A 27371-nucleotide genomic window follows, 5' to 3' on the forward strand; every position below is an offset into this window, starting at 1 on the left:
ATGGGTTAAACCAATAGTTGAATCGTTCAGAATCGCTTTTTTAAATTCGAGGAAAAAATGTATTTTATCTGCCCACTGATAGATTAAAAAAAACGGTTTGTCCTTTTTTGAAGCACATTTCTGTTTTTTTGTTTTTGTGTTTTGTTTTGTTTGTGTTTTTTCTTTTTATTATTAGTTTGCGGGAACCGGCGATCCAGATGCAAGAGATGAGGACGTGGGGGACACCGATGGTGACGAGGTGCTGGCCGCAGCTCCACTTTCTGGGACGGGCGATGGCCTCGTGTTGAAGAACTGTTTGATCTGCGAATTGGAAAAGAAAGCTGATTCACTTATGACCGCAAAACAGCGCTGACCTTTCACAACTCTGTCATAAAACAAACTTTACGCACATGTATATAATCCGAATGACAGGAAAAGAAGTAAAAACCACTGCTTATCACAGTTTCTAATCCCTTTATATAATCAAACCCTAAACCACATTAAAATGGACTTGGAATATTGGGATTCGCTTTACGTGTGATTAACTTATAAACCTTACCGAGTCTAGAATGTTCTGAACATTAATTCAACTGCTGCCGGTTTTACCAACATTAAATTGTTGCTTAAGCTATGGGGTTGGGTTTAAATAAAGGTGTTTTGCTATTCTCTAAAGTGGTCCTGATTCTGCCCTAGGCTTGTAGAATATTACCAACTTGTTTTTGGAGTTATGACAGTTTGTGTGAAAGTTATGCGGTTGGGCATTTGCTTACGATGCGCTTGATGTAGTTGCATGAAGTTTCGTTGTTCGAGCTGGACACCACGTTGTCCACTCGGTACGGCGGCGAGATGGTGACTTCATTTAGGATTTGTATGTTAAGTCCTTGCCAAGAGACTTCATTGTACTACAAAATAGTAATAGTAATGGTAAATATTCAATGGTGAACTCTAAGACATCTTGCAAAAGGTCATTACCCCGTATTGTTTGGCTATCGCTCTATAGAGCTCCTGTGCCTCTGGACTCACATCAGCATTCTTGGACTTCAAGTAGTCCTGTCTTCGCTCTACTGTTTTCCGCAGGCGCATTTTGACCTGTTTTAGAGTTATAATTATGATTTTATAGTATTTCTGGGGAGAGCTCGTATTCTTACCTGTTCCAGATTCAGCTTTTGCGGATCATCAAAGTTGCCGTTGCACTCCTTGACCACCTGCACATTGCTGCAGAGCGAGAGGTTCAGCGCGTAGATATCACTCAGTTCCTCCGTGGACTTGGATCGGCATTCTATACGGTTGAAAAGGGAAAAGAGCAAAAAAGGGGGGCAAAGCCAGGGGCAAAGATATACGATGTACGGAGAACCAAATTGTGAAGCAGTATACATTAGGGTGTGATAAGAGATAAGTGATATAAGATGATCGCTTAGTAGTGTGAATTTGAGTCAAGGCTAGCAGTAAATTATAAATGAATCTAAAGGACAGTGTGACTGACCAAAAGATTCCTGTGGGTTATGTAAAGCCGGAGAAAGTGCTCACTTTCACCTGGCGGGCAAGTGTGTGTGTTTGTTTTTCGGCATTTTTGCTTATGGCTGATGTTGCAAAAGGATACTCAGGATAAGCATCTTTGTGTTGTGATCGAAGGCCAGCACCTCGCCCTCCACCTCCTCGTTGAAACAGGTCGTGCAGACGACTGTGGATCCAATGCTGAAGCAGTCGTTCACTGCATTCACTGCGCTCGCAGCGGCAGCGGCCATTTTTAATTGCTGGTTGAGATTGGCCAACTGGAAAAGTGCACCCACAAGCTATGTGGATATGGATACGGATCTAGAACTAAATTTTGGGATACTGATTGTTTTCAAGCCGCTTGCTTAAACAACGTTGCTCAAACGAAAAACAGATGATTTTGCGAAGCAGCTGCTTGGATGCTTGAATTCCTGGATTTCTGGAAAGGATTTCACTCGTTCGTACTCTCTTTCCGTGTCTCTATCTCGTTCTCTCCGGCTGTGTAGCTCTCTCGCTTTCACTTGAACCGCTCCAATGGAAATGTCGCTTCCTGGCGATCTGGTCGAGATCCTGCTCCTGCTTCCGCTGCTCCTGATCCTCGCGTGACTTGGCCAAAAACTCGCTGGTTATTCGCTCGGTTGGCTATCGACAATCTAATTTGGCGGCAATTGCGGTTCGGTAATTGAAAAGTTGAAAAAATATACGAAAAATTTATTGGTCAACACACGAAACAACAGCCAAAAGGGGGCAGCAGAAAACGCAGTGTTGCACATGCCGCGCAGCGATAGGTTCGATAGACATCGATTCGCGAAGTCTGGCAACGTTGCTGGAAATATATCATTCTCAAATAATAATTAGTTTATTTGTGTAGAAAAAAGCAGAAAAATGGCAGATTATTTAGCTTTTGGTTTGAAAGATATTATGGTAAGCTAAAATTTATTGCTTACTGAAATATATGCCCAATAATAGCGGTTTTCCTGAATGCTTTTGCAATTCTATGTTACTCAGTTTCTGATCCAATCCTCCCTAATCGCTTTATTGTTTTAAAGATATTTTCTCAATACATAAATTAAATATAAAACTGTTCAAAAATTTAATGAAATTTTTCCTTAGGCCATCGATAACATATCGGCATGCTACTCAAGCATATACCTGAACTATCGACACTATCGATAGCTATAAGCCCAGCTCTAAAAGCCAAGCGGAAAACCAAAAATCAAAAGGAATTATATATAATGATGGAACCAAAGACCCAGCCGCCCGTGGAGCGTCCGCCGAGTGCAGAGACCTTTCTGCCCTCCAGCCGTGTGCGCACGATCATGAAGAGCTCCATGGACACGGGCCTGATCACCAACGAGGTGCTCTTCATGATGACCAAGTGCACGGAGCTGTTTGTTCGCCATTTGGCGGGTGCGGCGTACACAGAGGCATTCCACCAGCGACCGGGCGAAACGCTCAAGTACGAGCACCTCTCCCAGCTGGTCAACAAGAGCAAGAATCTAGAGTTCCTGCTGCAGATCGTGCCGGAGAAGATCCGGGTGCATGAGTTCAAGGAGATGCTGCGGCTAAACCGCTCCGCCGGCAGCGACGATGACGAAGAATCCGAATCCGGTTCAGAATCGGATGAATAGCGGGCCCTGCAGCTGTATTTCCGCATGGAAATGGACTGGATGGTCCACCAACACCGACTGATTTCAACGCCACCTTGCTATCTTCAATTTTAGACTAGACGATAAGTGAACGATTTTCTATAGAACCTCTGATTAATAAAGAAGCATAAGAGCACTGCGTCCTCTAAACGACCATAAGATCCGCGGATAATTACCGATTGTCTGCGCCTGATAAGATTGCTGTTCAGAATCAGATACTTAGTCTACCACATTAAAGTAGGAGGTACATTATGTTTATCAGATTGAGTACATAATTGGGCAAGTAAAAATGAATAAGAAATAGAAATAGAAATTCAAATTTCTCCTTGCATACAAAGCAATCAAAGGCGCGAGTTAAAACGTTAAAGAGCATAACATATAATTGCACTTGGATTCGATTGGTACATTATACTGGGGCTAAGGATAGAGATTGCAGCTCCTAGACCTTCAGGTTGACGCCGGGATAGCCAGTGGCATTCAGGCCGGTCACCTTGTAGGTGGTGCCAGCTGGAGCAGGCTGATCGAACTTGGCGGCGGTGGTCACGTACAGGATGTCCAAGTTGGGGCCACCGAAGGCGGCGGAGGTAATCTGTTTGGTGGGGAACTTGATCTCCAGCAGGATCTTGCCAGTGCTGCAATGGAGTTTGACATTTAAATCGCGCATACGATTGGAATGCTATAGTGATCTTACTTGGGATTAACCTTGTAGATGGTGGCGCCGTTGAAGGTGGCCACATACAGATTGCCCTCGGTATCGATGGTCAGGCCATCGGGCAGCAGATGATCCTTGGGACTGTTCTTGCGCAGGTTGAATATCACCTTGGGATTGCTGGCCACACCGGTCTCAAAATCGTAATCGTACGACTTCACCTCGTAGTCGGTGGTGTCGATGTAGTAGAACTTCTTGGCCTTCTCGTCCCACGCCAGTCCATTGGAGATGCCCACATCGCCCTTGATCACCGACACCTGGCCACCGGCCTCCCAGCGATACAGCTCGCCATGACGGAACTCGAACTCATCGCCAATGTAGCGCATGGTGCCGCCAAAGAAGCGACCACGTGGATCCACCTTGGCGTCGTTCAGCCGATTCTTGTCCATCAGCGGCTGCACCTCGAACAGCGTGCGCACCACCTTGGCGCTGGGTGAGACTCCGTCCCAGCTCACGATCACCACGCGGCGGCCACAGCCGACGGCGAACTCCTGCGGACGTCCCTCCACCGGCAGCACGAATCCGGCCAAGGTCTCGCCCTCGATCTTCGTCTTGTAGACCTTGTTCTGGGCATAATCGTAGCGCAGCAGGCTGCCGGCCTCCAGGTCCACATAGTACAGGCTCTGCCTGGCCACATCCCAGTGGGGACCCTCGCCCAGGCCGGCGTAGGAATCGGGCAGTGGTTCAATCTTGTACGACATCTGTTGGCGAAATTGGGATCATGGGATTTCGATTAGTGGACCTAATTGATTATATGGATTTACATAACAAAAAAGCATTTGGAATGCTTCATATCACTTCACGGTTATTATATGATTTAAATACCATTTGGATTAGACTTCATTTTCGACTGGAGGATAAGATCGCTGAATCAGCACACTTTAATTGGATTGAACAATTAGCAACAACCAAAATTGAAATTTGAGTGTAGGATTAAACCATGAAATTACACTCCAAAGTAAAATAAATAACGATTTGAACAATCAACATGATAATAACGAATTAACAGCATAATTTCTATGTGAATAACAAAAGATAATCGAAATAACTATGAAATGAATTTCAAATAGTGATTGTTTTTGTAGAATCCTAAAAACTGAAAACTCGCAACACTTTTTTTTTTCAATTTTTTAGATGGGCCTTGAAAGCCCCTCGTCCTACGTATAGATGCAGTACCGTTAGGCCGAAAAGGCAGAGTGTAACCACTGGAACCAGTAACATCTTGCTCTCTGGGGCTCCGAATCCAAACTGAGCCCAAACCCGTCGCCCGGAGGTGCTTTTATTACCTCCAGACCAGGGGCTTGACATTACTGGCTGAGATCGGCGTCATCGTCATCATCGCAAGCGGAACACAATGTGAGATTATTTATTTACTTCCATTTCCATGTTTTAAGTTCAATTTTTCCACAGGCCGACGGTGCACAGTGGAGTTTTTTTTTGTTCATTTGCTTTTTTTCGATTTTTCAGATCGTTACATATGCCATTTCGCAGGTTTAACATGTTTAAGCAATTTATAAGGTGCTTCATTTTAAATATGCAGTTTACGTACATTTTGTGTGTATGTAAAGCTACAATTTTTGCCAGTCGGATTGCCCAGTTGCTCCACTGTGCGATGCAGCTGCGCTCTTGTGACGTCATGCCCTTCACTACTCACTCACTCGGCAAAAGCAACAACAACAACACAGCACAGATGCCGCGATTAACTTTTAACTTTGATTGCGCCTGGCATTTAGCTATAGGTTTTTAATTGACTTTTGGTGTCACTCGGCTGCTGCTATTGAATTGGTCAAGTGGAGGAGACCTTAAAGAGATGCTCAGCGGCAGGGACTTCTGTTATCGGGACAGCGGCACAGTGGGGCAAGTGCGCTCGAAAGTGCCCAACTCACAAGTGTCTTCTTCTCAGGCGTCGAGCATAACAAAGTGTTTGAGTTGCAGCTCTCGATTTCCACATTTGATTCGCATTGATTTTTTAAACTTTGTATAGCACAGTGTACAAAAGAAAAAATTGGAACTACTTTGGAATATTTTTTGTGAGTCCAAAAATTTCCATTTAATTTTGATGTTGTTTCGATTATACCAAAGAAATATTCAATATAGGCTAAGAGAGCACACTAAAACACACTTAAAAAAAAGGTGGACCGCTGAGAGCTGGAGAGCACCTACCTTGGAGAAAGTATTTGCTCGAGATGAGAGATGGGGGATCGAGAATCGAGAATCCTTGGACACGGCTCCGCTGAGTGGCGCGTTCAAACTGAATTCCACCCGATCCGCCCCAATTCTTTTATACCCCAGGCGGCACGGGCGTGACACACAATCTCGCCAAAAGCACCTCCTCCTCCTCCGCCCACTGATAAGCGAACAATTGGAGGGCTGGATAGCCCGACCTGATAACAGAGTTACAGTAGCCGGCAACGGGCAAATTAACCCGATGGCAAATTGCAAAAATATTTCAAGGCAGATTGCGAAAGCGCAGCATCACAGTTTCGAAAACACCAACGAGGCGTTTTCAAATTATAAGCAACTCGAGGTTTTAAGAAGTCAAAATGTTCGAAAACCATAATGAGCCTAATTAAACTGCCTGAATGTATACAATTATCTTAACAAACAGGTATTACATACCTGTATATTACAAAATAAAATGCATCTAGCAGTTCTTCGATATATGCGTTCTTAAGTGCAATCCTAAGATTTGAACTTGAATTTTGAGACTAAATATTGCTTAAAGCTAAAACTTGAGTTAAAAGTTGAGTGGATGTAGTAAAAGTTGTAGGGTTAAGAAAAGAGGGCATATTCTACAATAATAATGCACAGGAGTGGGCGAGAGGCGATAAAAGGCATTTAAAGCTCGAATTGTAAACTTCAAACTCTTCGTAATTCCCATTTATTAAGCGCATTTCTATGCTTCCGCTGGACGAGTGATAAGTTGCAGTGGATGGCGATAAGTCGCCAAAGGATGTATCTCTAAGTTCATGGTGCATGTGGCATGGTTCGGGATCTTGTGGTCCATGGTATCAGCTGCCCACATGACCTTCACTGGTTATTTATGGCCCATCTTTCGCTGCCTTTGCCAGTCCATGGGTTGGGGTTTTATGCTGGACTTGGGCTTGGGATTGGGAATCATGACTGGACAGAATCCAAATCCAAATCCGATTACGAGTGCCGAAACTTGAGGTCCAAGATGATGGACTGCTTATCATCAGACGGTTGGCACACAAGTTTGGCCCCTGGACTGGTACTTTCTAAATTCATCGGTACTTTAAATTTGAATTGCTATTTAATTAATTGCTGTAAGATTTATGGCCATTGGCATTATTGATAACGAAATCACAACCTTTTGCCAACCGAATTCGCTAGGGTCAACGCAATAAATCTTCTTAAATCGTAACAGTAAAGTAAGCATTGAAATCCAAATGCTTTACACTTGAATATTCATTTAGTTTGTAATTTGAAAACATCTGTTGAAAACTAATTATTGCTTTTGGTTGTGTGGTTTCTTTGCTATAGGTACATACGTATGACTTCAAATAGGATTTCTCTCCAAACGTGATAAAGATTACTTAGCTAGTTTAGACAATTTGTAGTTATATGAGTTATTTAAAAAATTCTTTTCTTCCTTTTTCAATTCGAAATCAAAAAACTTGAAACCGCACAAAAACCGCACCAAAACAATAAACAGATCGCGCCAAAATCGCGTGTAAGCCGCGCCAAACCCAAATACATACATATATTTTGCCATTTCGCTTTGATCGGTTTCGGCGCGAATTTGGTGCTGTTTTTGGGTTCGGTTAAGACTTCTTGAACTTTAAAACTTAAAAATTGCGGTTTATGCACATATTTATGTACATATAATGATTTATTTACGTACAGATTTTAGAAAGAATACGTATTGTTGTTGAAATACCGTAACATTCAAAGAAGATTGGTAATGCAAAGGAAAAAGTGAAAAGCGCTTGATGGACCGGTTTTTTGTTTTTGTTTTCATCAATAATGTTATTGCCCCCCGTTCTATGTCAAGGTTAAAATAATTGTGCAAATTAGACAGATTTGCGGCGTCTGTGCATCACCTTGCAACCTGTGCTAACTTACCAACGATTAGCGATTAGCAAGACGCAATTAAATGCAATTAAATTAAGCAAAATAATTGCTAAACAAAACGGTAAAATGAAAAGATAAAAGATACAACAAAAACGCTCTATGGGGTCAGCTGGCGCCTTAAAGAGCTGCCACCTAATTCACTCTTTCGGAGTTGCCAACTGTCTGGCAACGCGCGTTCGCTGGAATTCGATAACAAGGGGCACAAATTAAACATTTTTAAATGAAAGCGCGTGGAATTCGGCGAACAAATTAATTTTAGCTTGGTATGGAAAACGTAAGATGGTCTAGTCTTTTTAAAATTTCAATACATATTCGAGACGCTTCGATTTTTGGCCTATCGACGGCAGTATCACCACTAGAAGACAGCGGAAAACAGCTGGTTTTTGAAATGAAAAGGATATGGATATTTCCATTTGACCTTCGATAGTGCGGCAATGGGGTTGAAAACAATGGAAACCTAGGTGCTAGCGATGTACATTAGGATTGGATTGAATAGTTTGATATCTCTGGTGATTGTCATCCTGGTGGCAGCCTACCTCTACCGACATCCGGGAGGAAATGGTGGGTTAACCGTTGAGGAAGTAGCTTTTTCCCACAATTACCCCACATTTCTGTTCTAGCTGGCACCAAGAAGGCGTCCAGAAGACCACCAAATCCGGAGGATCCACTGCCGCCCTCCAACTCGCCGCTCCACCAATTCTCCCGAGCGGCCGTTTGTTCCGACAGCGATGTATGCAGCCAGTTGGCCAGAAAAGTCCTGAAGAACGGAGGAGGTGCTGTGGATGCCGCCCTGGCGGCCCTGATTTGCAACGGACTCATCGGGATGCAGAGCATGGGCATCGGTGGCGGCATGGTGATGAACGTTTACGTTGCCAAGGAGGGCAAATCCTACAGCATTCTGGCCAGGGAAATTGCTCCGTTGGCACTGCGGGCGGAGAACTTCTCGTCGTTTCGCGATGAGCAGGATTTCAAGCGATCCGGATGGGCCATAGCCGTGCCAGCTGAATTAGCCGGATATGCGGTGGCCCACCAGAGATTCGGGCGGCTGAAGTGGAAGGACTTGGTGCTGCCCACTTTGGAATTGTGTCGTCGTGGCTACCGATTGTACAAGCACCAGTACGATGCGCTCGTACTGAATCAGGACATGATTAAGGCCGATCCTGGCCTGCGCCGGATGTTCATCGATCCGGGTACCGGGCGCTTCTGGCCATTGGGCCATCTCATCCGCCCCTCGGCTGAACTGTGCACAACCTACGATAGGTTGGCCACAGAGGGACCACTTAGTTTCTACAGGGGTTCCATCGCCGATGATCTGTTGGCCGACTTAAAGGACGCGGGCAGTGCAATAACTAAGGAAGACCTCAACCAAGCCCACGCCAAGTTGAGTAGCGCCATTGTGCTGCCCCTGGATGAACATGATCTCCATTTGACCCCTCCACCTGGAAGTGGTCACGTTCTCGGCTTCATCATGAACATACTGAAGGAGTTCCGGCCGGAATTCTCGAGAGCCGGAACTATGAGCCCACGGGAGATTCATTTGATGGTCGAGGCGATGAAGTTTGGATTCGTCAAGCGATGGCAACTGGACGAATCGGCCAGCGAGGAGGTGAGCCCATTTCCGTCTCTTTCGAATCCGTGGGCCTTGCAAATATATATGTAGACTATAAAAGGAAGTTAGTTAATAAGTAATATCTTAATATTTAATATAGTATAGCAAAGTGAATATCTTTATAAAAGATTAGTGGATATAGCCTTTATATATCTTAACATAGCCTTTATATTATTTAATTTCTCCCGCAGCTTTTGGCGAATTTGACCAGTTATGAATTGGCCAAATCCGTGGCCAGGCAAATCAACCACACACAGACCTTTGACCGCCCAGAGTTCTATGGTGCTGCCCCTGGCATTCAAATACGAGATGAACACGGCACTGCGCACACATCAGTGCTGCATGAAAACGATGCAGTTTCAGTGACCAGCTCCATCAATTTCTAGTAACTACACATTGCTAAGCTTATTCCATTGGATGTGTATAAAAAGTAATCCCTTTTCATACCTTTACAGTTTCGGCAGTGGACGAACTGGCAGACGCACAGGTGTAATCTTTAACAACGCCATGTCGGATTTCTCCATTGAGCAGCTCAAGAACTATTTCGATCTGCCCTTCGTGGCTGGCACGAATGGTGTAGCTCCTGCCGCCCGTCCCATGTCCTCCATGAGTCCTGTGATTGTCACGGAACGTGCCACTGGCAAAGTTCGCTTGGTTGTGGGTGCCGCTGGCGGTACCAAAATAATCTCCGCCCTCGTACCCCTTCTCGTGCGCATCCTTTGGCAGGAGGCGAGCATCAAGGCCGCCATCGATGCCAGTCGCATCCATCATCAAATGTTGCCCAACGTCCTGCTCTACGAATACGGACTACTCCAGAGCTATATGGAGAGCTTGAAGGATAGAGGACATCGATGCGAGCGCTATGAGAACCGCGGATCCGTCATTTGTGGCATCGCTCAAGAAAATGGCACCATCTGGGTGAACTCTGATTTTCGGAAGCCAGGTGGGGTTAGTGGATTTTAAAAAGTCTGATTCCAACGATGCGTCTCTGCTGACTTTTCTCAAATTAAACCAAGAATGGTAGCAAATATATAGTATTACATCAAGTATTAATAATGTTCTGTTTTCTAACAGAAACTTATTCAGACACGTTCATTGCTCAAATATATGATTTAGACAATTATTTTTCAAGTAGTTAGTATGCCAAACATTTAATTTAATATATGCTATCGCTCGAGAGGAAAAACATCGAGTATTTGTTTAAACTTTGTGTTACTTTAATGGTGCCTAGATATAAAAATAATTTATTTGTAATTCGTATCAGTTACTAAAATAATTTAAGTAATTTTTAAGTATTCAAGTAATAGCCTAGGTGTAAGCCTACTCATACAGACGTGTAAAAGTGCTCTCTGTTGCGGTGGCAACAAATAAATAGCGTTATGTATAAGAATGTTGCAACTATGCCCAGAGTGTTGAGCGCCATTGAGAAGGCGAGCAGATACTTCCATTCGATCCGAAGCTCGGCACAACCATCGTTTCTAAAAAGTATAATATTCTCCTTACCGATGTTTGGGTTTACTGCAGTTGTGCACTTACTGTGAAGGATCCTCCTGGCCAGCAATGAATGCCGTTGGCGGCTCGGAGGAGGCGTTGACCACCGCCTCGCCTGCCGAAAAGCAGGTGCAATTGTGATAGCTCAGCAGTGAACTCGATGTTGGCCCGCATTCGCCGTCAGCGGATGAGATGAGCTCCGCGAACTCGATCGCCGCACAGACGAGGGCCAAGCAGCAGAAGATCAACGCCAGGCCAGTAAAGACGTAGGACTCGGCCAGCAGGACCTTGTAGCAACTGTTGGGCGGCCTGTGGTCCGTGATCTTGTGATCCCTTCGCAGCAGTATGAGACCCGCGATGCTGGCCAAAAGCAGCTGAGAAAGAGGTAGGTTCAGTTGAAAGACATCCACATCCATTCATCTATTTATCTTACCGACAGTCCGCTCAGATACGGATTGATCAATATGGACGCATTGGGAGCTAGGATTAGTATCCAAGCGGCAAGACCCACGATGCACAGGCCCACAGCTAATTGCATAACTAGAAGCTGGCGGGATATGTTCAGATTCCTGGTGGCCTGGAGACCTGTAAATAGAGTATTAATAATATTAATAAATATATATTTGCTCTTCCCAATCCAAAGATGACTGTGTGACACCCACACTCCTCACACCTTTGCTAGACATGTGGAGAACTTACTGTCGTGGTTTTTGTGATTGACGACGATCATGCGACTGTGCCGCAAGCTATTGCGAGTTGGCGTATGTCGTCCGGCGATCTTCATGCCCTTCATGTTTTGCGGCACCGTGGTGCTCATGTAGACGGCCTTTTTCGGTAAGAGAATCGAGGGATTACTTGGATATTTCGATTGCTTAGTTTGAGTCAGTCACCTGCGAGGCCTGCGACGGCGCATCCAAGTCGCTGAGGGGAACCTGTTCGTAGGTGGTCGCATAGCGTAGTGCCCTACCATGATCGCCAGTTGGAGCCGGCAGCTGTACTGGTTGCGATGCAGGATCGGGCGCAGCCACTGCCGGCAGCTCCTCCCGTTGCGGAACATTCTGGTACTTTGGCTCCGGCTTGACGAGCGTCACTGGTGCGCTTTTACTGGCCGCGGGTGACTCATAGTTGTTGATCCCAAAGAATTTGGACTTGGCATCGTTCAGAGCCGCCTTCACAGCGGCTATGCTGTGGCTGGTGTGGCTGCCGCCATTGAGCTCCACTTCCACTTCCGCTTCCGGTTCGCCAGCCATGCTGCAGGCCAGCTGCCTCGACTGGGAGGCGCCCAAGTTGTCGTAGGTGCTCACGGGTCGGACTGGTTGCACTGGCATGACTTCCCAATCGCCTGGCTAGATTGGCTAGATGGGCATTCCGGAACTAGGATGAATCCAGGCGAGAGCAGCGCTCCAGGTGCTACGAGCATAGTACTCTCGGCTGCATTAGCTGCAATTAAAAAGTTTCATTAAATTAGCTGTCTTTAACTACATATGTATATCTAAATGTAACCTGAGCTCTTAAATAATCAAGTGGCGATTGTTGTAGTTTGTGGGTTTCGATGAAAATTCCCACGCCTTTGGTTATGCTACTATTTTTGAAGGCAAATATTAGTTTTTAATGTTTATATTTTGAAGTCTTGCAATCTTATCGCAATATTTTGATACGTAGATATTTAATATTAGTTATACTTTAAAAACAGAAAACAAGTTCTAGTTCAAGGGAAAGGCCTATTGATTCAAAGCACCGGTGCGGAAACCTATACTCAAGATTAGTCATTTTTTCCGGTTTCATAGATTTTTCCGGTTTTTAAATGGGTCGTTGGCATCCATTGATGATGCTAGAGGGAGATGGATACAGTGGGAGTGGGACAGAGAGGGAGAGAGAGAGAAAAAGAGAGAGTGATAGGAAGAGCGGGAGAGGGAGTAGTTAATGTTAGTTATTCACAAATTCCAGAGAACGACGATATTGGTATTTGCTGGTTACTTGGCCAGGTTGTTGAAACTCTCCAAATTTCTGGGTTCTACAGTTACGGATCGCTGAACAGGCCTTCGTTTCATGTGAAAATACCAAGATATTTCAGCCGCTGTGCAATCAATATATAAACCTCTGATTGCCAAACTCCACCACATTCGATCTATTTAGGGAGACACTCACACCGAAATAAACAAAAAACATTTCTGATCGTCTGCTGTGCCAAGCTAAAAAACATTACAACTTTATAAAGAGCCAACTTGTCGTACCAACAGAAAAACGAAAGTCCGATTCGGAAATCGTTGTGATGAAGAACAGCGATGGCGGGGAAAGCAGCGTACGGAAAATGAAGTAAAAAAAAAACCGAACCGAAACGAACTGAAATCAAAACAAAATCGAACTGAAATTGAACTAAAAAAATAATAAAAAATAAAAATATAAGCGGATTGGACGGATCGTGAGTGCAACTGTACGCACCAAGAGGCGAAAACAAACTAAAAATAATTCTCATCGAGCGCTTTAAGCGGGCCATTTCCACTAATGCATGCTCTCAGATCTATACATGTGCATATACATGTACACCTATGGCTACACCTCGAATACCTGAACACAGGTACTCCCCGCCACCTCGCTCTCACTCTCCCTTACGCTCCCGCACTCCCTCTCTTTAACTCTCTCTCTCTCTCTCTTTTGGAGGAGTTGTAAAACGCAAGCTGAGATCGCGAGAGAGTCGGGAAAAGTGCCGTTTTGTGCTTGTGGAAGGCATTGCAGCCAAGGTTAAAACTATTGCCCACTTTCAGCGTGTGAAAAAGTAGCAGATGCTTTTCCACATTTTCGGTTTTTTGGGGAATGTGGATGGGGATCAGCACTATCCAAGCAGAGAGCGTTCCAAATAATGAACTGAAAAATAATAAAACTAATATAGAACATTTTACATTTTTAAATGTTTTAATATTTGGTGATTTATTTTAAAACGAATCTGCATTCCCTTTCAAAGCTGGAATTTATAGAGTGTACTTTGTAATGCTCAAGAAATTATCATGAAATTATCGGTTAATTGATTGTTTTATTATACCATATAAATAAGGATAAGGATCTGAATCCTTTTGAAGCTATATATTTTATAACATTTATAGCATTTCAATAGATCCATGTATGTATTTATGTATATCATACATGTTAAGAAACAAGAATAACACAAACATAGTATTTAAGTGTAAAGATAAGAATACAGCTAAAATAATCATAGCATTTTGTAATTTCTTTCTAAGTTTCAAACGTATCTTGTAGATTCACAGCTCCCACTATAAATTTGCCATTTAACTGGATTTGCATACTATACCTTAACCGATATTCGCAAGCTTATCTTTACTAAGCTTTGAGTCTAGACGGTTCAGCAATAAAAAGCTCTTGTTCAAGTTGGCAAGACGTCTAAGCCAAGACGTTGGGCTTAAAATGGTCAGTAGTTTTGTTTTTGCTAGCCACTCTTTTGTTAGCCCTCGATTTCAAGACCGCTGAATTGCTTTGCAGTTGTCTTTGCATTTAGCAGTTAATCTAGTTATATCATAGGTAAAAATGTTAAATAATATTTGCCAACTGAAGCATTGCGGTGCAGGCTCAAAAGACCATAAACTGACGTCAGCTGGGAAAAAAGGGGGACTGTTTGTTTTCACGATGAAGATGACGACAAAGCCTGGCCAACGGACCAATGCACCTTTGCGAAATGTTGCGGAATAATAAATTGTTAATCATGCGCAATGATGGATTGAGAATGAAAATGTTACGATGACAATTGACTTCCCTTTTCCGCTAGTTGAACTATAATCTGCAGATTCGTTCATCGACTTTTATGGGCTTTCTGCATAGTTTAGACCTTTAGTTGCCAAAATAACACTTGTCATTGCGGTATATTGAACCTGGAATTAGAACAACTTTAGAAATAAAATCCGAAAGTCCGTTCGTCACCTTTTATTTGCACAATTTGCCACAGTTTGCGACTTAGAACCAATTATCGGTATTAAACAGTACACGGTTACTATTGTGATCCAGTTTTAGTACGGGTTTCAAGTCCTACTTCTTTCATTAACTTGTACTCGGCTTGGGTTACTTTGCTGGGAACAAACTAGCCAGCAAAATCCAGAAAACGGCGAATCCGAAGTTTGAATACCCTTGGCGTGTAAAAGAGTTTTGGATTCTGTATAATACCAACAATTTTGTATAGTTTTTAGAGTTATGAAGCTAATGAGCAGTATCTGTGAAATTCATTTAAACCAACACTTCTACGATCAAAAAGGGAGACAAGATTCATTAGTAACATCTTGTTGATGCTAAAAGAAAGACTGTTTCTGATTTTGGTCACGCGCCTTTTCGCCCACGCTAATTGCAAAATCTGCACAAATTTTTATAGCTAAGCCATTTTGGCGGCATAAATTTATACACATTGTACAATTTTACGCATGTGTGCAGCCCGAGCATTATCAATCTATCCAAATACGGACTTTCTTAAAATATATTGTACATAAAGATTCTTTTGGGATAGATCCCAGAAGAAAGGTGCGGTGAGCATCTGGTAATATGGTAGTAAGTAATATGGTAAGGTTTAGCCACCGCGTTTTCCTTGATGGATCGGATAAACTTCCGCAGAGGGCAGTGGCAGTGGCAGTACGTGGAACGCTTGGATCGACTCTCGAGCGAATTGTGTAAAGCTCTGCGATTGCGCATATTGTGTTTCGCGTTGCGTCGCCAACGACGCCACAATGCAGAGACAGCCAAGCGATCAGCGAAAACCCACCGAACTACCGTCCGCCATTCGTCGAGCGGTAAATAAGGCTGCTACACTGCCAGAAAAGGGGCTGAACTGTCGCTGCGAAAATCTCAACAAAAACTAGAATGTATGTAGAAGTCTGGGAACCATATTTGTTGGCACTTGTCAAAGCTCCAAATTACAAGAAATACAATGAAATGTTTTAGGTATTATAGCTAAAACAAAATATATAAATATATCTAGAAATAAACAATTAAATAACTTTCTACTCAGAACCGGTTGAGTAGCTAATAAGCTGTAAAGGTCGCTTTCGGATCGTAGTGATAAGAAAAGTGTGGGAGAACCTCCAGGTTTCCCAAGTGCTTCCGCTGCATACTTTCGCTTTAAATGAAGAATGAGGAAGAAGCAAAGCTGAATACACGTGCGTTGTCTTTACAATTTCGGGAATATTTAGAAAATTTCGAGATTGGCCGTTTGTCAAGTGTAGGCGGCGATCGGTCAGCCAAGCAGAAGCAGACAAGCTACCACCAGTCAACCTCACGTTGGTGACGCTGCACAATGGGCGCCACTGACCAAATTTTCCATTTCGGCCACGGAATAAATGGTTCCACTGAAAAGCTGCCAAGGATTCTATAACTTTGGGGATATTGGGAATATCGTACTGTGGAAAATTCTGAAACCATAGAGCGCCTTGAGGAAAATTAGTCATAAGTGGAAAAGTGCTTGTTTTGCTCCATGGTGCGCTGGTTCCACCGCCAAGTCGGCGCTGCACATGCGCAGTACCCAGCGCAGCGCAGTTCATATCGTGTCGCATCGTGTCGCTTCGGATGGGTTCGGCTAAGTTCGGCCAGGTTCGGCTAGGTTCGGCTAAGCAGGCATGGATTCGGCTTGGTACAGAGTGCCAAGATACAGCATGGAGTGCGGCTCGTTGCGAACTTCTGTGGGACACTAAAACCAGTTATAAGCCAACTTTCATTCCAAGCAGACCTGCTGGGAGTTTCGCATCGCAAAGCGGCGGTTTTTTGTTTCGCCGTTGCAGCAGCAACAGCAGCAGCAGCGTTAACTCGTGCAAATGCAGCCAGGTCGCCCAAAACGAGAAATAAGTTCACGTTCATAGGTAGCCATTAATTTTTCCCATTTTCCTCGCCACTCCAATTCAGCCGCAAAACCAAGCCGCGCTCTTTTCGCCTTTTCTTCATTTCGATTTTTTTTCCTGTGTGTGGTTACTGTTTTGTATATATTTTTGTTTTAGTGGTGTTCATAGTGTTTCTTTTTTTTTATGTGTGAACTGGTCAGAGATTCAGTGAGTTTGCTTGTCTTACAGCTCCCACCCGGAGCAGGCAGAATAAAATGGAAAAAAAACGGCTAAATCCGGTCATATTGAATCATGCTCAGATATGAATGTTAGCAGTTCACGTATGTGCACACATACATACTATATATGCAAATAAAATCGGGAATGATATTGATCGAGTGCTGTGATTGTGTCTGCGTGTGTGTGCCCCAATATTTCTAGTTCTCCATCAAGCCAATACCGCGTACTTTCACACACGGCTCAAATTAGCACCAACCAAAATCGAATTAGAGTGCCCAAGCCGAAACTTTCCTAATTCTCCACCAGAGGCTATACACAGTAGCCGATAATTAGTGAAAGATAGATATCTAAGCCAGTGGCTTGGCTCTCGCACGAAAGTTGTACCGGATGGTACCCAGTTTCAAGTTTTCAGATCCATATCCCCGGGGCAAAGTGAAACCAAGTCGCAAGTCCCAGTGGGTTCTGTTTTTTCTTCGGAGTAGCATAGTAGTAGGCAACCTTGAAAGCAACACCAAAACACAACACTCGCCCTCGGGCGATTTAATTTGTTTCTCTTTCATCCATACTATACTTTACTATACCACACATATACTCGTATCTATATATATATTTTTTATCGAATGTCTGTGGCTGGCTTATTCTTTCGAATACCCAATGGTATAGCCTGGCAGCCCCCAAAAAGGGAAGCCATTCAAAGTTTACTTTTACTTTTTCAATCGAAGCAATCGAATGGAACTGAGTCGCTCGGACAGCCAGACAGACTGTAGCTATACAGTATAACTATAAATCTATTCATACATATGTCTGTACATATACTTATGGCTTGCAAGGTATGGGAACTTAGGAAAGCGGTTGAATTGGACAGGTGAGGGTGAAGTCAACGGCCGACAACGAGTACTGTGTGATTATCACGATTATTACAATGCGCCTGGGTTTAATGCAGTATCCACAGTATCCACAGTATCCAGTATGTAATATACATAAAACATCATAATTAGCCAGTGGAAATTCAGTGTGAATGCAAAAGTGAAACCTTAATGAACGCATCACGATCGCTCACGCCATCTATGTGTTATGTTTATGTGTAAATCTTACAACAACAACCAAAAATAAAAAAAAACGAGATATATATATGAATAATCGACAAGTGTATGCATAAATTAATCGCTGCTGATGCCGCAACAACAACAACTGAAACAACAGAGTTGAAGCAAAGCTATATAGCCAAAGCTAATGCTAATCGGCAGCCAACGGCATCGGGCATTATAATCATCGACTTCAACTTCAACTTCAGCAGCGACTTTTGCAGCATCCCGGGCGTTGGAAACAATACGGCGGCACGGATAATTAACACACCTGCCACCAGCAGCCAGTGTTTTGCTGCAACATGCTGTTGCACGGATATATATCCGTGGCCACATCCATATCCACATTACAACGTGCCACAAAGAGCGCCATGACACCTCCAAATGCAATGGCCCTCATTATGCTGCTGCTGTTCGCACTCTGCGCCGTTGGAAACGGCCAAAGTAAGTTCATCCATCCAGTTGTATTGACCCCAATCTAAATATAATAGCGTAGCCACACATGCACTCCATTTTCCAATTATCACCTCTAAATGGGGTCAGCGCGATGAGAATTTCTCAAGTCGTTTGTCCAACTTATTCATTGTGCTCATGGGAAAGCGGCAGATGCAGCTTCAAGTTAATTACGATACAAACTGGCTAGACTCAGCCGCTTTTCGATTTATGCAATCCTCAGGTAATTTATTATTCTGTTTTTAGGGAAATTAACACAGAACATACAAGTCTGGCTGTCAGAATCTTTATCTTGCGAACTGTGTACCATCGTGTTATGATAATCAATCTACACATTGGCGGAGCATTTTTGGAGTAAAGCCATCTTGTTTAAACTCATAAGGAAGGTGGTAATGAAGTACAAGTCGTAAAGCATTTTACTGCCTTTTCTTGATACACGTATGTTTGAATACGAAATACTTGGAGTTCTAGCCATAGTCCGAAACTCAAGTAGTATTTCTTTATCCATAGTAATGATTCTGCAGTTGATGCGGTGATTTCAATTGGAGTTTGGGAAGAGACATCCAAATTGCTGTAAGACATAAATTGCCTTATGGCCTGTTTCTTCTGTTTCTGTTTCTGGTCGCTTGTTTGCTTCGGCGGCAAGTAAATGGGGCTAACTCTTTTGGGTCACCTGGAGGGAGGGGCAAGAAGAAATGGACAGCCAGCTGGACTGAGCAGTGAAAGTTTCAGAGACGCAGTGCCTCGAAAGACTGAGACACTCAAAGACTCAGAGACTCAAAGACTGAAGACTCAGTGGTTGAACGACTTCTGCGACAATGTGTTTGAGTTGAGTCTTAACTTGGCTCGGAGGAAGCCACTTTGCTTGTGACATTCTTATTTCAAAAGTTTCACAAGTTCACGTCGTGCAATACGTGATTGCGTTTGTACATTTCACCGTTTGTACATTTACCAGCCAACAGTTACAGGTATCCACATCCAGCCACACATATTTAGGTATTGCGCCCTCCTACGTGCCCCAAATACCAATTTCCCTTGGCGATTTGCGTTTGATTAACATCGCCTACCGATGTTGTCACATCGGCTATATGGGCCACCTTTCTAATAGCCGGCACCAACCACACCAAATATCGACAAAAGGAGCCACTTTTAGTACGTAAATGAATGGCTTACAATCGCTGCTACTCGCTCACTTTTTCGCAAGCTACTTGTCAGGCCAGAAAAAAGTTGTAAATTATATACTTTTTGGTTTGCCTAAGGATAAGTTATAGCCCGATTTCGAAACTATTTCTTCTTGGGGTCTTTGAACGCTTTTCCCCTTGACTTCAGTTTTCCGAAGGTCAGCCATGAATCTCCGGGCCAAAAATGTTGTTTAATACGCAACTTTCGGACCAACGCACAGTGGGATTGATCAGGACTTGCGTGTATGTTTGTTATTTAAAAATAAATTGAAAGTTTATAACTTGTTATTACCTATCAGAACTAATCATGAGTAAATGGGGTTTAGTTTAGTGACTGCTTGTAATTTGTCCCCAGTTGTGCCACATTTTTCCCACTGTGCGTGGCATGCAGCATATCTATAAAAGTTTCAGGCATCCTCCCAGGGTTCTTCCATAAAAAAAATTGTCAAAAACCCGGTTTCCTTCATTTCTACGCCCTTTCAGCTTTTTTACCTCTTGGACTTTCGGAGGAAGGTGGACGGTTGGGGGGATGGTGGGATGGTGGGATGGTTGGGAGTGTGTAGGAAGATCATTGACACCAGTAAAACCGGATGACTGCGATTCAAAACTCATAACAATAACGGCTCTTTGGCGGTTGGCAAAAAATAACATCATCGAGTTCAGCCAGCGCAGCTGTTACCATTTTTTTACCTTTGCGAAAATTCAAGACTGACTGGCATCAGCCAGCTGCAGTCGAAAAAGAAATACAATTGATGGCTTAGTCCCAAGCCAATTTCGATCTAAGCAACCTACGTATGCAAAAAAGAAAAAAGTAGGAGATCTAATGTTTTCAATTCGATTTGGTCAGGTTTCGATGGTACTTGGGTGTCTTATTGGCCAAAATATGAGCCTGCGAGTGGGTGGATCATTGAGAGGAATTCACCTGGTCTGTGCATCTCTATGGCAGATTAGGTTCCCGTAAGACAGTCAAGAAATACAGAAAACTGGTAACTGGGGCACTCAGACCGCACTTTGCATTTCGTAACCATTTTGCTTGCCTCGCAAAACGGCGTTCCCCTTGGAAACAAGACAGCCGCTAAGCCAACTTGCCCTTTAACTTGGCCAAAAACATGTTTGCGAAACCGTTTCGCGCTCTTTTTCACATTGTCCCCTAATTGCCGCTTTATTCTTAATGAAATTACTCAGGCCCAAAGAATTATATACATATATATGTATATGCACAGCATAACTATGTAGTCTTTTATTTTTGTTTTGTTTGCTAATTTAGTGGGCAAGAAACAATTGTGGGAGCATTGGAATTTGTGGGCTTTTGCATATTTATCATGGGAATAGAAAAAAAAATACTTTTCACAAGTTCTTAACTCAAAGTGTTCGTTTATAAAATTACAATTTTCTCGAATGGGTCACGGGATTCAGATGGAGAAACAAAGCTTGGAGATACGAAAAAGTACGAAAATACCCACGCATAGAGAAAAAGACAAAGAGACACGATTTTTGGCGCCCTGCTATATAAGGAATCGTTTAGCAAACTCCCGACTCAGCCGATTCAACTGGTTTATTTTTGGGGCTCTACGTGCTTCAGATACATTTTTGCACACCTCTATTTAGATATTTTGTATATGTATATTAAAAGTGACTTTCTAATTAGGCTGCTATTGGAAATATTTAACATTTACACACGTTTGCTTAACGGACTTGTAAAAACCAAAACGCCCCTTCAAAACCTAAGAATTTTCCCCGATAAATATGAAATTCACAGCAATTAGCACTTTCCAAAATGAAATGAAGTGTGGCGCGTCTAAAACGATTTAAGTACGCTTTCTGGCATTTAATTAATCCAGTTTCGTGGCATAAAACAAGCGATTGCGTCAAGCGGCGAGTGTAGATACCCGATACTCAAGTCTGTCGTGTTGTATATACAGATACATATATCATACAAATACCACCGTCTTATGTGTGCTGTTTATGAACTTTTTTGCAGTCTGCGGTCCGCCGGCGGTGCCGCTGAATGCCAAGGTGCGAACCATCACCGTTGACACCCAGATCGCGGAGGCGCACTACGAGTGCGACGCTGGCTACGAGCTCTTTGGGCCATCGGCGGTCAAGTGTGACCGGCGGACGGGCTGGGAGCGGGACCTGCCCTTCTGCGGGGTGAACGTCGCGTACCGCAAGCCGGTCAACCAGAGCTCCTACACCCGCAGCGGTCCCGCCAGCTATGCGAACGATGGCAAGCCGGGCAACAAGGTGAGTTCGGTCCTTTCCACGTCTTTTGGGCAGGAACCATCCGGAATGCAGTTGGAGAAAAGCCTAAAAAGACTAAAATCAAATTCAACCGATGCTGATTCAATTGATTCCTCAAAGATTATTAGTTCGAAGTGTCGGTATTATCAACAAGCTCTTCAGCTTGTTTTGCTTTTCATTTGTTTTTCAGTCCCATCCGAAAAGTCAGAGTTCATGGTGCCCAATTGAACTTCGCATTAATCGCCTGGAAATTATACATTCAGTTTGCTAGTTGTGCAGTTTCTGCTTTATGTGCCACTTTGGAAACAAAGCTGGCCAACAATAATGTCCGTCAGGCCTGGCCAAAATATAATGATGTATTTGTGTCTAAAATGCGATTTAAAACAAGATGTTCAAGTTGTTGGCCAGTGATTCCTATTATTTGTTTTGTAATATCACCATAAACCCAAGCTAGTCAAATTGATAATGAAACTTCATAGAATATGGAAATATTACTCATCCGCCATGTTGGTCAATGAGAAAAGGTTCAGTTTGAGCTGGAATGAAATGACGTTCTTTCGCCCTGCCTTCCCAGAATCCCGATGGCCAGGAGTGCTCCGAGACGCAGAAGGAGCCGTCGCCGTGGTGGCGCGTCGACCTCCTGACCCCGCAGGCGGTGCACGTGGTGCGGATAACGACGCGCGGCTGCTGCGGCCATCAGCCACTGCAGGATCTGGAGATCCGGGTGGGCAACAGCAGCGCGGACCTGCAGCGGAATCCGCTGTGCGCCTGGTACCCGGGCACCCTCGACGAGGGCGTGGTGAAGACCTTCACCTGTGCCCGCCCACTGGTCGGTCAGTACGTGGCCATTCAGCTGGTGGGCGTGGAGGGCAGCCTCAGCTTGTGCGAGGTGGAGACCTTCACCAACGACGAGTTCTCCGTGGACCGCTGCCTGAGTCCGAAAATCGGGGTGGACACCGTGGTAACGACATTCTCGAAAACCTGCTACGACTTTCATATCACAAAAGGAGAAAGCTTCGACAAGGCGCAAGCCATTTGCAAGCAGACTGGTGAGTTGGCCATCCAGCCCATCTATGCCGCACAGCCCACAATTCCTTCGTAATTACAGGTGGCGACTTGGTACACAACTTTCGTGGCGCCACCAGTTCGTACATCTTGTCCGAGCTGGAGCGCCGGAAGAGCGAGCTGAAGCCGCAGCTCGTGTGGATTGGCGCCCAAAAGGAGCCGGGCATCACATCGCGCACCTGGAAATGGGTGAACGGTGAGGCTAACTAGTTGTCTGCTGTTATTTTATTTCATCACGAATAAAATCATCATCCCCAACAGGCGATGTGGTGCAAAAGCCGACCTGGGGCAAGGATCAGCCGAATAACTACAATGGCGAACAGAACTGTGTGGTCCTCGATGGAGGTCGCAACTGGCTGTGGAACGACGTCGGCTGCAACCTGGACTACCTGCACTTCATCTGCCAGCACTGTAGGTCTTGCCATGGGAATAGTCAGTGTCATCGGCACTTCACCAACCCGTCTCTGTTTTGTCTCTTTGCTTCTTCCGGCAGCTCCATTGTCTTGCGGCTCACCGGATGCCCAGCAAAACACCACTGTCATGGGCAAAAAGTTCACTCTCGGCGAGAAGATCCAGTACACCTGTCCCAAGGGCCACTCGCTGCTCGGTCAGACGGAACGGGAGTGCAGACCGGATGGCACTTGGAGTGGCTCCTCGCCGACCTGCAAATGTAAGCCATGTTGTGCAATACCACTGCTTCAGTTAGCTAAAGCAAAGAAACCGTCAATCATCAATTACCTCACTGCCAATTACTGAGTTGAATGGACAATTGTGCAGGAATATTATGGCCAATGGGGTTCCATTGAAGCATGTACTTAAGTCCAGTCCACATTGAAGTTAATAGTACATGAAGATCTGTTTTGATTGCTTCTCACAACGAAATCCTTGAATTCCCCCGCAGATGTGGACTGCGGCAGTCTGCCGGAGCTGAAGTTCGGATCCATCCACATGTCGGAGGAGCGGACGAGCTTCGGCGTGGTGGCCACGTACAGTTGCCACGAGAACTACACGCTAATCGGGAACGAGAACCGCACGTGCGCCGTGGACGGATGGAGCGGTAAGCAGCCGGAGTGTCTGGTCGACTGGTGTCCGGATCCGCAGCCCATTGCCGGAGGAGATGTGCGATTCAATGACAAGCGGGCCGGATCCACGGCCACGTATGTGTGTGAGCCGGGCTATGTGCTAGTTGGCGAGGCGGTAGGTGATGCATCATCCAGTTTTGGGCCACCAACTAAGTCAATTAACTACACCCACTAGATCATCTCGTGCGGCTTGGGTGGCGAGTGGTCCAGCAAGACGCCCTCGTGCAGATTCGTCGATTGTGGTGCGCCGGCGCGACCAAATCGGGGCATTGCCATCCTGCTGAACGGCACCACCACCGTCAACTCGGTGGTCAAGTACGAGTGCGACGAGGACCACTGGCTGGACGGGCAGTCGGAGCTCTATTGCACCCGGGACGGCAAGTGGTCCGGCGAGGCGCCCGTCTGCGAACTGGTCACCTGCGAGACGCCACCCGTGCCATCCGGCTCCTTTGTCATCGGCTACGACTACAATGTCCACTCGAAGATCCAGTACAACTGCGATCCCGGTCACATCATGCACGGCACGCCGGTGCTCGAGTGCCTGGACACCGGGGAATGGAGTGCCGATGCGCCCTACTGCGAGTGTAAGTCATCAGTTACTATTCAGGTTCATTCTTATAATAATTATGGAGATCTTCACTGAAGAGCTTTCCATTGCACTCATGAAACTGTTTTCACAAACTCTTTTGATTTTCCATTATATACATAATATATATATTTCATTCCGATACAGATATCGACTGCGGCACAATACTGCCCATTCCGTATGGCAGCCACAAGTACGTGACGAATACCACCTATGTGGGATCCGAGGTGGTGTTCAGCTGCTCCCAATCGCACAAGCTGAGTGGAGTGCTCAAGCGCACGTGCCTGGAATCGGCTGTCTGGAGCGATGCGTCGCCCAAGTGCGAGGGTGAGTATACAAATAGGCCCATAGAGATGGCCCATTGATGCAGTTGCTCATCGCGGTCGTCCGTCTTTCGCAGAGATCCGCTGTCCGGAACCCAAGCTGGCTGCGCATAGTCTGCTCTCCGTCACCGGGAATGACCGCATGTATGGTAGAACACTTATCCGCACATCCGAATCCTCGCAGAACACAGCTCAGACCTACAAGTGAGTGATAGATCCCAACATTCGTGGTGCCCCTGCTAATTCTATTGGACACTTTCCTCTGTAGGATTGGAGCGCTGGCCAAGTACCGGTGCGAACGGGGCTACAAGATGGTGGGTGAGGCACTGGCCACCTGCACGGATAGCGGACAATGGAGCGGCACCATTCCGGAGTGTGTGTGTGAGTATACGACTATATGAATGTCTTCTCATCACTCGATATTATATGGCAATCCATTTCAGATGTGGAGTGCGGCGCACCGGAGAGCATCAACAATGGCAAGGTGGTGCTGGCCACGAATGCCACCTACTACGGAGCCGCTGTCCTCTACGAGTGCAATGTGAACTTCAAGCTGAACGGAGTATCCCGACGGCTGTGCACGGAGCACGGCAACTGGAGCCACGAGGCGCCGGAATGCGTGGAGGTGGTCTGCGATACGCCCAACATCAGTGAGAACCTGATCGTGGAGGCGGGTCCCCGGGCTGTGGGAGCGGTGGCCACCTTCAAGTGTGCCAAGGGCAGGATCATGATGGGAAATGATACGCGCGTCTGCCAGAAGAACGGCAAGTGGACCGGAAAGAGTCCCACCTGCAGACGTAAGTATATCCCGTTTTAGCCGAAAAAATGCATATTTACCTTGATATTTAACCATAGCCGTCGACTGCGGTCGTCCTCTGGCCATCGAGAATGGTCGGGTGATTGTGGTCAACGATTCCACGTTGTACGGCGGTTCGGCGGAGTACCACTGCATACCGAACTACAACCGGATTGGCCAGTACCTGCGCAAGTGCACCGAGGATGGAGCCTGGAGCGGCAAGCAGCCGCGCTGCGAATTGGCCACGGCGGAGGGTCAGGAGACCTCGGAGCTGGGAACGGGCGTGGGCATTGGGGCCACTGTGATCGTCGCCCTGCTGGTGATCTTCGGCTTGATCTTCCTCTATCGCAACAAGGCGAGACCCGTCAAGAACACGGAGAACGTGCAGGCGGCGGAGACGAAGGACGAGCGCAATGCCGCCGTCATGTCGTACTCCACCCTGGAGGCCAACAATCGGATGCACATGGACAACAATCCGTCGGCGACGTTCAACACGTTCCACGGCGGCGCCGGCGGACGGAACAATGGCGGCGGCAATCCGGATGCAAACAGCAATGGCGAAAGACTGAACAACAATCGTTCGGGTACGTGGGATATGAAATACAGAGAACATAGATTTTTGATGATTTGATGATGGAACGTATTTGACCTATGAAAACGTATATTGTACATACCTTAAGCGTTGGCAGATATGGTTTTCAGCCCGTTTAATATTGGCAAAAACGTTGAATAACAATTTGCTTCGTTACAGAAAACATTTACGATCAAATACCCAACGAGCAATTCTACGACGCTCCCTACGAGATGCGCACCAATGATGAGGTTTACGAGCCGGAACCGGTGGCCAGTAATGTGATCACCATCAATGGGATATCCGTGAGATAGAGATGGAGCACTGTATCTTTGTGCTGATATCGCAATCCAAAGGATGGCACCGGCTGGCAGAGTTAATTGACGAACGTTTAACGTTAGTTTTGTGTTAATAACTGTACATATTAATTGTTTAAGGGAGGTCTTGAGTTACTCGTAGTTCGCCTAAATCTAAAACTTGCTCACCCTATGCACATGTACTGTAGGTCTATCCATATACCGCATAATCTATTATTATTATTATTATATTATTATTACTATAATTAGTATGTGTATTTAACATGTCCAAATCGATGTACCTACTATGCAGTCCATGTACTGAAATCGTGACTCGTCGCGTAGGAAAAAAGATATCCGCTCCATATTCATACTCGTATTTTTTTGTTTGTGTTGTTTAAATTATTTTAACTATTGTAGTGAGGAGTGAACAATTTTTTTGTTATGCAATGTGTAAGAACTCGCCAATGTGTGTAATGTAAAAAGCGTAATTTTACGAACAATTAAACTATTGTGGTTGACTAATTTGTCTGCGATTACCAAGTGTATTTCAGCTCACTGCAAAAAACAAAAGAAATGGCAAAAAGTAGTAAATTGGGGGCGGGAGTAAAGGGGGCGTCTT

General features: G+C 45.0%; 6 protein-coding genes across 10 annotated transcripts; 3 read left to right on the top strand and 3 right to left on the bottom strand.

Annotated features, from left to right (window-relative positions):
• Positions 1-55: 55 nt before the first annotated feature.
• On the bottom strand, positions 56-2288 carry LOC6551299 (protein LSM12 homolog A). Its single transcript, XM_001978362.3, has 5 exons — positions 1580-2288; positions 1128-1258; positions 952-1068; positions 750-881; positions 56-300 (listed from the first exon to the last, which is right to left on the bottom strand). Exons 1-5 carry the CDS (start codon positions 1722-1724, stop codon positions 172-174), a joined length of 654 nt encoding a protein of 217 aa, XP_001978398.1. The 5' UTR covers positions 1725-2288; the 3' UTR covers positions 56-171.
• A 311-nt stretch (positions 2289-2599) lies between these two features.
• Positions 2600-3281, top strand: LOC6551300 (chromatin accessibility complex protein 1). Its single transcript, XM_001978363.3, has one exon. The coding sequence runs from the start codon at positions 2607-2609 to the stop codon at positions 3102-3104; it is 498 nt and encodes a 165-aa protein (XP_001978399.2). The 5' UTR covers positions 2600-2606; the 3' UTR covers positions 3105-3281.
• Positions 3282-3476: 195 nt separating this feature from the next.
• Positions 3477-8062, bottom strand: LOC6551301 (regucalcin). 3 transcript variants are annotated; one of them, XM_026981414.1, is made up of 3 exons: positions 7918-8062; positions 3814-4532; positions 3477-3754 (listed from the first exon to the last, which is right to left on the bottom strand). In XM_026981414.1, exons 2-3 carry the CDS (start codon positions 4530-4532, stop codon positions 3562-3564), a joined length of 912 nt encoding a protein of 303 aa, XP_026837215.1. In that variant the 5' UTR covers positions 7918-8062; the 3' UTR covers positions 3477-3561. The 3 variants fall into 3 exon arrangements, with proteins under 3 accessions (XP_026837215.1, XP_015010629.1, XP_001978400.3); XM_015155143.2 differs by lacking the exon at positions 7918-8062 and adding an exon at positions 5995-6090; XM_001978364.3 differs by lacking the exon at positions 7918-8062 and adding an exon at positions 5008-5098.
• Positions 8063-8096: 34 nt separating this feature from the next.
• Positions 8097-10934, top strand: LOC6551302 (glutathione hydrolase 1 proenzyme). The gene is made up of 4 exons (XM_001978365.3): positions 8097-8487; positions 8547-9532; positions 9727-9920; positions 9991-10934. Exons 1-4 carry the CDS (start codon positions 8397-8399, stop codon positions 10496-10498), a joined length of 1779 nt encoding a protein of 592 aa, XP_001978401.1. The 5' UTR covers positions 8097-8396; the 3' UTR covers positions 10499-10934.
• Positions 10731-13508, bottom strand: LOC6551303. The gene is made up of 6 exons (XM_001978366.3): positions 13261-13508; positions 11917-12466; positions 11726-11852; positions 11460-11611; positions 11072-11400; positions 10731-11013 (listed from the first exon to the last, which is right to left on the bottom strand). The coding sequence occupies exons 2-6, from the start codon at positions 12352-12354 to the stop codon at positions 10860-10862; spliced, it is 1200 nt and encodes a 399-aa protein (XP_001978402.1). The 5' UTR covers positions 12355-12466; positions 13261-13508; the 3' UTR covers positions 10731-10859.
• A 3141-nt stretch (positions 13509-16649) lies between these two features.
• Positions 16650-27274, top strand: LOC6551304 (sushi, von Willebrand factor type A, EGF and pentraxin domain-containing protein 1). Of its 3 annotated transcripts, none has more exons than XM_026981683.1 (15): positions 16650-16872; positions 18014-18599; positions 21771-22033; positions 22605-23079; positions 23139-23291; positions 23357-23506; positions 23589-23765; positions 23997-24292; positions 24353-24761; positions 24911-25090; positions 25164-25290; positions 25355-25467; positions 25530-25883; positions 25942-26466; positions 26634-27274. In XM_026981683.1, exons 2-15 carry the CDS (start codon positions 18458-18460, stop codon positions 26765-26767), a joined length of 3498 nt encoding a protein of 1165 aa, XP_026837484.1. In that variant the 5' UTR covers positions 16650-16872; positions 18014-18457; the 3' UTR covers positions 26768-27274. The 3 variants fall into 3 exon arrangements, with proteins under 3 accessions (XP_026837484.1, XP_026837485.1, XP_026837486.1); XM_026981684.1 differs by having other exon boundaries at positions 18023-18599; XM_026981685.1 differs by having other exon boundaries at positions 18069-18599.
• Positions 27275-27371: the final 97 nt, after the last annotated feature.

The sequence above is a fragment of the Drosophila erecta genome, unplaced genomic scaffold, assembly GCF_003286155.1.
Source record: "Drosophila erecta strain 14021-0224.00,06,07 unplaced genomic scaffold, DereRS2 tig00000126-arrow-pilon, whole genome shotgun sequence".
NCBI classification, from domain to species: Eukaryota; Metazoa; Arthropoda; class Insecta; order Diptera; family Drosophilidae; genus Drosophila; species Drosophila erecta.

Excerpts from the sequence above, each read along its gene's own strand:
- LOC6551303 (XM_001978366.3), bottom strand. The coding sequence starts at position 12,354 with ATGCCAGTGCAACCAGTCCGACCCGTGAGCACCTACGACAACTTGGGC. Across the intron at positions 11,853-11,916 it reads CGCCGTCGCAGGCCTCGCAG|GCCGTCTACATGAGCACCAC; the intron begins GTGACTGACTCA and ends TTACCGAAAAAG. Across the intron at positions 11,612-11,725 it reads CAATCACAAAAACCACGACA|GTCTCCAGGCCACCAGGAAT; the intron begins GTAAGTTCTCCA and ends CTCTATTTACAG.
- LOC6551301 (XM_001978364.3), bottom strand. The coding sequence starts at position 5,052 with ATGTTACTGGTTCCAGTGGTTACACTCTGCCTTTTCGGCCTAACG. Across the intron at positions 4,533-5,007 it reads TCTGCCTTTTCGGCCTAACG|ATGTCGTACAAGATTGAACC; the intron begins GTACTGCATCTA and ends TTTCGCCAACAG. Across the intron at positions 3,755-3,813 it reads ATCTACAAGGTTAATCCCAA|CACTGGCAAGATCCTGCTGG; the intron begins GTAAGATCACTA and ends ACTCCATTGCAG.
- LOC6551300 (XM_001978363.3), top strand. The coding sequence starts at position 2,607 with ATGCTACTCAAGCATATACCTGAACTATCGACACTATCGATAGCTATA.
- LOC6551302 (XM_001978365.3), top strand. The coding sequence starts at position 8,397 with ATGTACATTAGGATTGGATTGAATAGTTTGATATCTCTGGTGATTGTC. Across the intron at positions 8,488-8,546 it reads CCGACATCCGGGAGGAAATG|CTGGCACCAAGAAGGCGTCC; the intron begins GTGGGTTAACCG and ends TTTCTGTTCTAG. Across the intron at positions 9,921-9,990 it reads ACCAGCTCCATCAATTTCTA|TTTCGGCAGTGGACGAACTG; the intron begins GTAACTACACAT and ends ATACCTTTACAG.
- LOC6551304 (XM_026981683.1), top strand. The coding sequence starts at position 18,458 with ATGCTGTTGCACGGATATATATCCGTGGCCACATCCATATCCACATTA. Across the intron at positions 24,762-24,910 it reads CGATGCGCCCTACTGCGAGT|ATATCGACTGCGGCACAATA; the intron begins GTAAGTCATCAG and ends ATTCCGATACAG. Across the intron at positions 25,291-25,354 it reads AACACAGCTCAGACCTACAA|GATTGGAGCGCTGGCCAAGT; the intron begins GTGAGTGATAGA and ends TTTCCTCTGTAG.
- LOC6551299 (XM_001978362.3), bottom strand. The coding sequence starts at position 1,724 with ATGGCCGCTGCCGCTGCGAGCGCAGTGAATGCAGTGAACGACTGCTTC. Across the intron at positions 1,259-1,579 it reads CACAAAGATGCTTATCCTGA|AATGCCGATCCAAGTCCACG; the intron begins GTATCCTTTTGC and ends TCAACCGTATAG. Across the intron at positions 1,069-1,127 it reads AAAAGCTGAATCTGGAACAG|GTCAAAATGCGCCTGCGGAA; the intron begins GTAAGAATACGA and ends ACTCTAAAACAG.